The sequence below is a fragment of the Vicia villosa genome, linkage group LG4 (assembly GCF_029867415.1).
Source record: "Vicia villosa cultivar HV-30 ecotype Madison, WI linkage group LG4, Vvil1.0, whole genome shotgun sequence".
In the NCBI taxonomy this organism is placed as follows: Eukaryota; Viridiplantae; Streptophyta; class Magnoliopsida; order Fabales; family Fabaceae; genus Vicia; species Vicia villosa.
In genome coordinates this window covers 64,253,881-64,265,485 of record NC_081183.1, presented here as the reverse complement: position 1 = coordinate 64,265,485, position 11,605 = coordinate 64,253,881, and the positions used below count along the sequence as shown (strand labels likewise).

The window sequence follows — 11,605 nt, the reverse complement described above, 5'->3', positions numbered from 1 at the left end:
TACACTTGGTGTTGTAGCGATATTTGTATTAGTTGATAATTGAGAATGGGTGATGCTTGAATACGTAATTGGTTAAATGCGGGAATATGTGATAATTATGGCTATGTGTATAATTGAGAATATAGTATTGAGATATTATACTCTTATACTTGGTGTATGCTTAATATATGTGAATTATGATTAACATTAATTTTATGATTAGGCAAGTGTAATGCATTCCTATAATTGTTGATTTAACCATTGTATCTCATTATACTTTCTTCATAATGGTTTGTATTCTCACCCTTCTGTTTTAATGTTGCCCTCGTTTGGCGACATGCAGGTTTGACGATTAGTAGCTGGCGTGTGATCTAGTCGGAGTTTCGTCCGAGTTGCTTGGTAATTAAGTAGCGAGTCAGTGCTCTGGTCATGTAACACTGGGTAGCTTAGATGTCGAACTCATGTTCTATTTGCTTATGTATTTTGTTATAACTTGTGAACCTGTTTAATTGGTTACTTGTTGTTGAGAGGCTTTAGGCCAAATATTATGATCATGGTATGGGACATGTATCATTTATATGAAACACATGAGTATTAATTCCGCTGTTAATGCATATTCTGGATGAATTATTATTATATGTCAGGTGTTATTTGAAATGACCAGGTGTATTGTATTTTATGGATAAATGATGTCGGCTTTAAAAGCTTTTTTTTTTTTATTTTTTTTGAAAACGTCGATGTGACGCCCTTTTGAATTATATGCATGCTTATTCTCTGATTATATGCTTATTATTTTATGGGGTAAAAAGGGGTGCTACATCTTTCGTGTAATGGATTGTACTCAGGCACAGAAAGTTCGCTATGGGACACATATGCTAGTTGTCGAAGCTGACGACTGGTGGCTAGCAACGCGCCAGAGACTAGAAGCTGCAGGTGAAGAGATCACTTGGGATGTGTTCCGAAGAGAACTTTTAAGAAAGTATTATCCTGAGAGTGTCCGTGGTAAGAAAGAAATTGAGTTCCACGAACTGAAACAAGGGAACATGTCAGTGATTGACTATGCTGCTAAGTTCACTGAATTGGCCAAATTTTATCCATACTAAGATGGAGAGGGTGCAGAGTTTTCAAAATGCGTTAAGTTTGAAATGGGTTACGCTCTGAAATCAAGAAAGCTATAGGGTATCAGCAGATCCGCGTTTTCCCTAACTTGGTAGACAGCTGCAGAATCTTTGAGGAAGATAATGCTGCTCACTATAAGATTGTCAGTGATAGAAGAGGCAGGCAGAATCAGCAACGTGGCAAGCCTTATGACACTCCAGCTGGCAAGGGCAAACAAAGAGCTGTTCCGGGCCAGAGAACAAGTGGGGGAGGTGCTCCTGCTCCGATTGTGTGTTTTAAGTGTGGGAAGGCTGGTCATAAGAGTACTTACTGCACTAATGATGTTAAGAAGTGTTTTCGTTGTGGCAAGATTGGTCATACGATGTCTGAATGTAGACATAAAGAAGTGGTGTGTTTTAATTGCGGCGAAGAAGGACACATTGGAAGTCAATGTCAGAAACCAAAGAAGGCATAAACTGGTGGTAAGGTGTTCGCATTGGCTGGTACTCAGACAAGCACTGAGGACAGACTCATTAGAGGTACTTGCTTCATCAATAGTATTCCTTTAATTACTATTATTGATACTGGTGCTACTCATTGTTTTATTGCTGCTGAATGTGTTGAAAGATTGGGTCTTATGCTATCCTCGATGAATGGCGAAATGGTAGTTGAGGTTCCAGCTAAAGGATCTGTGACTACATCTCTTGTTTGTTTGAAGTGTCCGCTGTCGATCTTCGGCAGGGACTTTGCTGTTGATTTAGTATGTTTACTGTTAGCCGGGCTAGACGTAATTTTGGGAATGAACTGGTTAGAATATAACTATGCTCATATCAATTGTTATAACAAGACTGTGAGATTTTCAACTGCCGAAGAAGAAGAAGCTGGTTTAGTGTCGTCTAAGCAGGTACGACAATTGCTGAAGGAAGAAGTAGAGATGTTCTCGTTGATGGCAACATTGTCAATCGAGAATCAGAACATCGTCGATGAATTACCGGTAGTAAGTGAATTCCCTGAATTTTTTCCCGATGAGATTCCTGATGTGCCGCCAGAAAGAGGAATTTAGTTTACGATTGATCTTGTACTTGGTACCAGACCTGTTTCTATGGCACCGTACAGGATGTCCGCATCTGAGTTGACGGAATTAAAGAAGCAATTAGAAGACGTACTAGAGAAGAAGTTTGTCAGACCAAGTGTATCGCCGTGGGGAACTCCAGTGCTGTTAGTGAAGAAAAAGGATGGAAGCATGAGACTTTGCGTAGATTATAGACAGCTGAATAAAGTAGCCATTAAGAATAAATACCCGCTACCGAGAATAGATGATTTGATGGACCAATTGGTGGGTGCGAGTGTGTTTAGCAAGATCGATCTGAGGTCGGGTTACCATCAGATCAAGGTTAAAGATGAAGATGTTTTGAAGACAGCATTCAGAACAAGATATGGACATTATGAATATTCAGTGATGCCATTTGGTGTTACGAGTGCGCCAGGAGTATTCATGGAATATATGAACCGTATTAGATCAGTTTGTCGTGGTGTTCATAGACGACATTTTGATATATTCTAAATTAGAGCAAGAGCATTCTGATCATTTGAAGACAGTATTGCAAGTGTTGAAAGAAAGGAAATTGTATGCGAAGTTGTCCAAGTGTGAATTTTGGTTGAAAGAAGTCAGTTTTCTGGGACATGTCATATCTGGCAGTGGCATTGCTGTAGATCCATCTAAGGTAGATGTTGTGTTACAGTGGGAGACTCCAAAGTCAGCTACTGAGATCAGAAGTTTCTTAGCCTTAGCCGGTTACTATAGACGGTTTATTGAAGGATTTTCTAAGTTGGCACTTCCGTTAACTAAGTTGACGTGTAAGGGTAAGGTGTTCATATGGGATGCACAATGTGAAGAAAGTTTTGTGGAGTTGAAGAAGAGATTGACGACAGCCCCGGTTTTGACATTACCAAACCCAGGAGAACCTTTTGTAGTTTATTGCGATGCTTCTCTGATGGGTTTAAGTGGTGTACTTATCCAGAATGGTAAGGTAATTGCTTATGCGTCGAGGCAACTGAGAATTCATAAAAAGAACTACCCTACACATGATTTAGAACTCGCTGCTGTTGTTTTCTTACTAAAGATTTGGAGGCATCATCTCTATGGTTCTAGATTTGAAGTCTATAGTGACCATAAGAGTTTGAAATACCTATTTGACCAGAAGGAGCTGAACATGAGACAACGAATGTGGTTAGAATTGTTGAAAGATTATGATTTCGGGTTGAATTATCATCCCGGTAAGGCGAATGTTGTGGCTGATGCCTTAAGCCGGAAAACCTTGCACATGTCGGCTATGCTGGTTAACAAATTAGAACTGATCGAACAATTCCGAGATATGAGCTTGATTTGTGAAGTGACCCCGCAAAGTGTTAAGTTGGGAATGCTCAAAATTGATAATGACTTTCTGAACAGTATCAAAGAGGCTCAGAAAATTGGATGTGAAAATGGTGGACCTTATAGTTGGTTGTGGCAAATCCGAGAAGAGTGATTTTAAGGTGGACGCGCAAGGAGTGTTGAGATTGCAGGATCGAATCTGTATCCCTGATGACAATAATATGAAAAGAATGATTTTAGAAGAAGGTCTTCGAAGTAACTTGAGTATTCATCCTGGAGCCACTAAAATGTATCAAGACTTGAAGAAGATATTTTGGTGGCCGAGAATGAAAGAAGATGTGGCACGGTTTGTATATGCTTGTTTAACTTGCCAAAAATCGAAGATTGAACACCAGAAGCCTGTAGGGTTGATGCAAGCGTTAGAAATTCCAGAATGGAAGTGGGATAGCATTTCGATGGATTTTGTAACGGGGCTACCTAATACTGCGAGTGGACACGATTCAATATGGGTGATTATGGATAGGCTTACAAAATCAGCCCATTTCATACCTATTAACATCACGTATCCGGTGGCGAAGTTAGCCGAAATCTACGTCCGAGTGATTGTGAAATTACATGGAATTCCCTTGTGCATCGTGTCAGATAGAGATCCGAGATTCACTTCTGATTTTTGGAAGAGCTTGCAAGAAAGTTTGGGTTCTAAGTTGAGGTTGAGTTCGGCGTATCATCCTCAGACGGATGGTCAAACTGAAAGGACTATTCAGTCCCTAGAGGATTTGTTGAGAGCGTTTGTTCTCGAACAAGGAGGCTCGTGGAGCGCTCATCTTCCAATGATCGAGTTTACTTATAATAACAGTCATCATTCTAGTATCGGTATGGCACCTTTTGAAGCGTTGTACGGTCGGAGGTGTAGAACTCCGCTATGTTGGAGAGTCCGGCGAAGGCGTAGTACTTGGACCGGAAATCGTACGAGATACTACAGAGAAGGTAAAGTTAATCTGGGAAAAGATGAAGGCTTCACAGAGTAGACAAAAGAGCTATCATGATAGGCGAAGGCAGGAGTTAGAATTCGAATCGGGCGACCATGTGTTTCTAAGAGTCACGCCTGTGACTGGTGTTGGTCGTGCCCTGAAGTCTACGAAGCTGACTCCACGATTTATTGGTCCCTATCAGATTTCAGAGAGGGTTGGTACTTTTGCTTATAGGGTGGCGTTGCCGCCTAACCTTTCAAATCTGCACGATGTGTTTCATGTGTCGCAACTTCGGAAGTATGTTCCAGACCCATCTCACGTGATTCATATGGATGATGTGCAAGTGAGAGAGAATCTTACTGTAGAGACAATATCGATTCAGATCGCAGATCGTGAGGTAAAGTCCCTTAAAGGTAAAGATATTCCGTTGGTGAAAGTAGTCTGGACCGGGACTACCGGAGAAAGCATGACGTGGGAAATGGAGAGCAATATGCGGGACTCTTATCCCGAGTTGTTTGAACGAGGTAGGATTTTCGAGGACGGAAATATCGTAAGTGGGGGAGAGTTGTAACGCCCCAATTTTCAATATTTATTTCATTTTGTAATTATTGATGTATTTGGTGCTTAAACTGATATTTTAATTAATATTAAATTAGTTTAATAATTATTTAGTAAGTAGTAAAACGATAAATTGGTTATTTGGGTCAAGTAGTGGTTAGTAATTGGGGGGGTGTAGTAAGGCCAGTAGCAAATTAAGGATTAGTGAGAGATTAATAAAAATAAAGAAAATTAGAAGGAATAGTTTCTTTTGGCAAGAATTCTGAAGAACGTAGAAACAGAGAAAGAGGCTAGGGCAAGAGAGAAAGGAGACTTCCACCATTGTTGAAGGATCAAAGCTCAATCCTAAGGTAAGGGGGGAGAATGGGTTCTTTATATGGTCCTTGTGTTGTTGAATTGTGTTGATTGGATATCCATATTGCATACATATGTCGTCGAGGGCTTATGCTCTGTTGTTGGCCTGTATTGGCGTTGTTGAAGGCTTATGCCTTGTTATTGCCTCTAAAATATTGGCAACTGTTGAGGGCTTATGCTCTGTTGGTACCACATGCATGTAGAGTTGATAGTTGCATTTTCATTCATCTGACTGACTGTAAATGTTGTGTAATGATGTTGTGGTGTAATTGATGGAGTGAGAATCTATTTATGATTGTGTTTGTGCGTGGTGTAGATACTACTCCTTAACCATGTGATATTTCACTGTGCATTTATTGAATGTAATTCTCACCCCTTTTCTGTTGTTGTGTCTGTGCTTCTTCGGGAGTACAGATAACCAGGTACTAGAGTAGTTCTTGGATTGTCGAGTGTTACCTGATCGAGTCTTAGGAGTCGCTCTGATACGTAACACGGGAATGTTGGGATATGTTGTGCTTTGTTTTCTTTTCAGTTAAATTTTAAATTGTTACGTATCTTGATTTTTGATATTATCGTTGTCCACCTGTTTAGTGGATATAATTTATTTGTTGAGGCCGTGGTGCCATGAGAATTAATAAGCGTTTTTTAAATTCCGCTGCAGTATTGACTATTCTATTTTAATAAGGAACTATTAAATAAAGTGATGTTTTATTGATTTATTTGGAAGATGTGACATCCTACTCGTATCACTCTGATTATTTATGTATTTATAATTCGTTTATTTTTTATATGGGAAAGTGGGGTGTTACAACTCGACTCTGCTTCGTTGTGTGAACAAGAAGGAAGCAGAACAGATTATGGAAGATATACACGATGGTGCCTTTGGTACTCATTCAAGTGGACATACAATGGCTAAAAAGATTCTGAGAGCAGGTTACTACTGGTCTACCATGGAGACAGACTGCCACCATCACTCCAGAATTTGTCACAAATGCCAGATATATGCCGACAAAGTACATGTACCTCCAACGTCCCGACGGCTCCTTGGCCTTTTGCAATGTGGGGTATCGATATGATTGGAGAAATCAAGCCTACTGCCTCCAACGGACATCGTTTTATCTTGGTCGTTATTGACTACTTCACAAAATGGGTAGAGGCAGCCTCGTTTGCTTCAGTCACCAAAAATGCGGTGGCTCGATTTATCAAGCACAATCTCATTTGTCGGTATGGCATTCCTGAAAGGATCATCACAGACAATGGCACAAATTTAAACAACAAGATGATTACCGAACTCTGCACGCAGTTCAAGATTAAACATCATAATTCCTCTCCATATCGACCAAAAATGAATGGTACCGTGGAAGCTGCCAACAAGAACATCAAGAAGATCATACAAAAGATGGCAGTAACCTACAAAGACTGGCATGAGATGTTACCTTTTGCTCTTCATGGTTATCGCACCTCAGCACGTACCTCAATAGGGGCAACTCCCTTTTCCTTAATCCATGGTATGGAGGCAGTTCTTCCAATTGAAGTTCAGATTCCCTCTCTAAGGATTATGAAAGAAGCCAATCTAGACGAAGACGATTGGGTTCAGACTCGGTTGGACCAGATAAACTTGATTGATGAGAAGAGGCTTTCGGCTATTTGTCATGGTCAGTTGTACCAGAAACGTATGATCAAAGCCTTCAACAAGGAAGTCAAAAGTCAGGCATATCAAATCGGTGATTTGGTTGTAAAACGCATCATCTTACCACAGGGTGACCCCAGGGGCAAATGGACTCCCACTTATGAGGGACCATTTTTAATCAAGAAGGTATTCTCCGGCGGAGCCATGTTGCTTACCACTATGGATGGCGAGGATTTCCCACACCCTGTAAATGCAGACATAGTCAAAAAGTACTTCACTTAAAGAAAAGCTCGCTAAGTTGAAAACCTGAAAGGGCGATCCAGGCAAAAATTAGAGACTAAAAAAAAAATAATTATCCCGGTAGGCTGAAAACCTGAAAAGGCAGCCTAGGCAAAAGTTAGGGAATAAAGCGTACGACTATGTCCCGTTTGGCCACCTACTCACATTCAAGGTTCAACACATTAAAATCCGAAAGGCACCAATCAATCCAATCATTTTCTTCCAACAAGTGAGGGATGAGATACTCAAAGACAGATTGGCAATAGCAGAGTTGAAACTTGACTGGATTGTTTTCACATAGCTATTTTCCTTTATAAGTACTTTTCAAAAGTTTTATGACAAATTCCTACTACTAGGATTTTTGTCTCCTTGTACTAATCTGCCTATTACGGCTCTCTTTCAAATTAATACAGTTCATGCTCAAAATCAATGTTTTCACTTTTTCTGTTTTGAACGCGTAAACGTCCCAATGATAATTTTGAATGAACATATGCATTTGAATATGAATGATGTTTATAAGAAAAACAGGAATAGCATTCAGGTAATGTCCCAATCATCTGGACATTATCTTGAAACCAGCAACATGGGAATATCCCCCACAGAGCAATCGTCAAGGAGTCATCCCCGGATAAGCAAGGCCCAATTAATTCCCCGACGGAGTATTTTATCACCGACACTGAGTACGAGCATCAAAAGAAACGCTTCCCCAACAGGGATACATTTCTCAGCAGAATCCTCGATGAGATTTTTCTCTCCAACAAAATGACTCAAAAAGCCTTATCTCAAAGCTTGGATAGATATTACATCGGACAATTGCTCCTCGTTCCCCAGCAGGGCTGTTCAAGATCACTATCCCTAGAAGGTGTGATTCCCCACATCAAGGCTTGGTCAAATAGTGCATCGGAGGAGTACGCATCTCTCTTATTCCCAGTCAGGGTGCATCAAAGTCAGAACCTTCAAGTTACCTTCATCCCTAAGCGGTAGTCAAAGATCCCTCAACAGAGCATCCTGGCTCGTAAGGAAGATCCCCCAGCTGAGTATACTCGAACAAGATAGCAAAGATCATCAACGGTCATAATGTCATCGTTTCCGAAATAACAAGCATGGATTTATTTTCCCAACCAGAAGTTTGATACGCTCTAAACAGCATAAGTCAGGTCCATACATCATACATCATACGCATATTCATACATAGCATATAATATTTCATGACAAACGCATACATAACATACACGGTTCTCATTTAGTTTGAGAATCTCAACATATACATTACATGCATCATGTCATTGCATGTCACTAACTTGGTTTTTTTCAGGTGGACGGATATCCTCAGCAAGTTATTCTCAATCACATGCAATATTCTCCTGGGTTCTATTCAGACAAGCATTCCTCTTAGATATAATCAAACCAAAGATTCATTCTGAAGAGCTCTCTCTTTCCAAATCACTTATCAACTCTAAACAAGCAAATCAGATACGGTCTAATGGTGACTCATTCTGACGCTTCCAAGCTATACCACAGTCGAATAAACAACTTCAAATCCTTCAGATCTAAGTCGATACCTTGGACGGTTCCTTAATGATCTACCTTCAGATCTAAGTCGATACCTTGGACAGTTCCTTAATGATCTACCTTCAGATCTAAGTCGATACCTTGGACGGTTCCTTAATGATCTACCTTCAGATCTAAGTCGATACCTCAGACGGTTCCTTAAAAGTAATCAATCTTCAAGATCTAAAGCAGAAACTTCGGACGGTTCTGTAACGATCAACATTCAAAATCTAAAGCGGAAACTTTGGACAGTTCCGTAACGATCAACCTCCAAGATTTAAAGCGGTTACCTCGGACGGATCCGTAACGGTCAACACAGAGATTTAAATCCTTCATCAAGATATAATCAGTGGATTCATTCTGATGAACAAGCCATCAACACATTCACTAGATGGCATCTGAAAGCCCATCTCAGGTAATGTTTTGATCCGCCAACGATTTTTATCAAGCCGCATTCAATACAAATTCCAGCATCACTTATGGTGAAGGTAAGTGCAAATTTCAGGGAATCTAAATATTCAATCATCTTCTACCTTCAGATTCCAATCGGTCTCTTCAGGTTTAAGAAGATTGAATAGGGGCAACTGTTATACCCCAAAATTTGCCCGCATCTTTTTTTAGAGAGAAGGCAACAGACCTCTATCGAAAAATTGGGAGTTTCATATAATCTTGGATTTATTTCATAAATATCCTGATTTTATGAATACTCAGTTTTTAGAATATTTTTATACAGTATTTTGGTTCGCTGTTGAATTCATTCTTACACAAACGCCAAATACTGTTTATCACTTCACACGCTATTTATTTGAGATTTATTTTTAGATCAATAATACTAACGCAATTAGTACAAAATCAAATTTTCCAGGCGCAGAGTCCAGGGATTCAGACTGTAGTGGTAACAATTAAATTATTATTGGTTTTGTTCCCCACTAATTTTTGTACTATATTATTATTTTCAAATCTTTTCCTTTCTTTTCAAATCTCTTTCTTTCAAATCAAATCCTAACTTTATTCCATACACTTTCTTTCAAATCCTACTACCACTCAAACTTTCCTTTTTTGTACGGTATCACTTCATTCCCCAACGTCTCCATCCTTCTTTTCACTCTATATATACCCCTCATTTTTTCCATAAAATCTCACATCAAATTTCACTCATCTCCCAAATTTCTATCATACTATCTCATAATTATTTTCTCTTCTTCCCCGGCAAAAATGGCAAAGTGGGTGGATACGTTTTTTCTTGTTGTCATCACTGTTTTTGTGGTGATCATGTCCTTTTTCTGTCTACATAGTCCTGAAAAATGCGGACCTGGGATGCTTGCACTCCCTTACATCTATATATTGTTGTTTATAGCATGGGTTTTTTATCGTCATACTTAAAGTTTGTCGTATCTTTCGCTTTCAAATAACGTACCATTCATTATATTTGTCATACTGTTCACTATATTTTTATGTAATATTTGTACTGTCATTATTAAATGTTGTACTATCTGTTGTATCGTCACTTAATTATCGAGATAATATTATGTGTGTTTATTGCTAGTTAAATATTTATTTCTGTGCATTAAATCCTTTTCAATTTTATTATCGGTAATTTCGTTCGCGTACAATATATTTTATTTATTTATTATGTTTGTGTTTTTCTAACAACTCATGTAAATAATTTTTACCATTAACACAACAAAAACAAAAAGAAAAAAATAACTTTAACTGTTAAGTTTTCACTTTAACTGTAACGTTAATACCCAGACAGCCAGTTAACAGTCAAACCCGCTGACAGCATGATTCTCCGTGTTTGTACCATCAGTCAAATCAATCTTTCGTATTTCAAAATTCCAAGATTTTTGTTCTAGAAGTCTTCTGATAATCACATGATCAACAGAGACTCAACACTGCACAGAAATGAGGTACGCCTAACTGTCTCCTACACAAACAGTCCCTAACTAGGGTTTTTGTTTTTTTTTCAGGAGAACGAGTTTTTGAAAGCTCAAAATGGATTTTAAGGATCTCCATATGTCTCAAAATACCACCAGACAAATTTTCAAACTTCGATTCGCTCGGACGCACAGTTAACAGCTCAAACGGTCAACAAACGACCAGTTTGACCGAAAAGTCAACAGATAGTAAAAAATGCAATTTTTTGTCAACATCCATATTTTGTCAAAAGATTCATCATTTGATCAATGGTTGATCATAATTCATCAAGAAAAGTTCAAAAATCGACAAAACTCCAAGTTTCAAAATTAGGGTTTTCTCCTAAAAAGTCAATTGAACTTTGACCGGCCATAACGCTTTCCTCGTTCATCTGAAAAATTACAACCAAAGCTTATTTTGAAGGAAATTCAATTATCTTTCAAATGAAATTGGTCCCATGGTCATTGGATTTACCATTTGGGAAATATGAGCCAAGACATTACAGGTCATTTTCAAAGTCAACAAAAAGCAGTTTTTTATCAAAGCCCATAACATCAAGATAACTTCTCCAAATCAAAAAAAGCTTCCAAAGTAGCTTGTAGAAGACATCTTGAGGTTTCTAAAAATTACAAGAACTCCTTCATATGATCAAAATTGAGGGAGTTATGCCTTGTTGAAGTTGGTCATTTTTTGGGAAAATGCATGAAACCAACATTGATCAAAATGGTTTTTTTTCCAAAAGGGCCCAAGCATTTGTGATCCAAACATGTTCCTAATAATGTTTAAGGCCTCCCACGACCGATCTTAGGCCCATGGCATTTTTATTTCTCTTTTTGATTTAATTTTACTTCATTTAAAGTTAAATTAAAAAAGAAATGATCCAAGATAATGATC

The 11,605-nt window shown here is 38.7% G+C and overlaps 3 protein-coding genes across 3 annotated transcripts; all 3 read left to right on the top strand.

The window, feature by feature from the left end:
• The first annotated feature begins 809 nt into the window (after positions 1-809).
• Positions 810-1,552, top strand: LOC131597300 (uncharacterized). The gene is made up of 2 exons (XM_058870005.1): positions 810-1,028; positions 1,148-1,552. The coding sequence occupies exons 1-2, from the start codon at positions 810-812 to the stop codon at positions 1,550-1,552; spliced, it is 624 nt and encodes a 207-aa protein (XP_058725988.1).
• A 186-nt stretch (positions 1,553-1,738) lies between these two features.
• LOC131597299 (uncharacterized) lies at positions 1,739-2,140 on the top strand. The gene has a single exon (XM_058870004.1). It carries the CDS (start codon positions 1,739-1,741, stop codon positions 2,138-2,140), a length of 402 nt encoding a protein of 133 aa, XP_058725987.1.
• Positions 2,141-4,459: 2,319 nt separating this feature from the next.
• On the top strand, positions 4,460-4,993 carry LOC131597298 (uncharacterized). Its single transcript, XM_058870003.1, has one exon. It carries the CDS (start codon positions 4,460-4,462, stop codon positions 4,991-4,993), a length of 534 nt encoding a protein of 177 aa, XP_058725986.1.
• Positions 4,994-11,605: the final 6,612 nt, after the last annotated feature.

Excerpts from the sequence above, each read along its gene's own strand:
- LOC131597298 (XM_058870003.1), top strand. The coding sequence starts at position 4,460 with ATGAAGGCTTCACAGAGTAGACAAAAGAGCTATCATGATAGGCGAAGG.
- LOC131597300 (XM_058870005.1), top strand. The coding sequence starts at position 810 with ATGGATTGTACTCAGGCACAGAAAGTTCGCTATGGGACACATATGCTA. Across the intron at positions 1,029-1,147 it reads TGAAACAAGGGAACATGTCA|AAAGCTATAGGGTATCAGCA; the intron begins GTGATTGACTAT and ends TCTGAAATCAAG.
- LOC131597299 (XM_058870004.1), top strand. The coding sequence starts at position 1,739 with ATGGTAGTTGAGGTTCCAGCTAAAGGATCTGTGACTACATCTCTTGTT.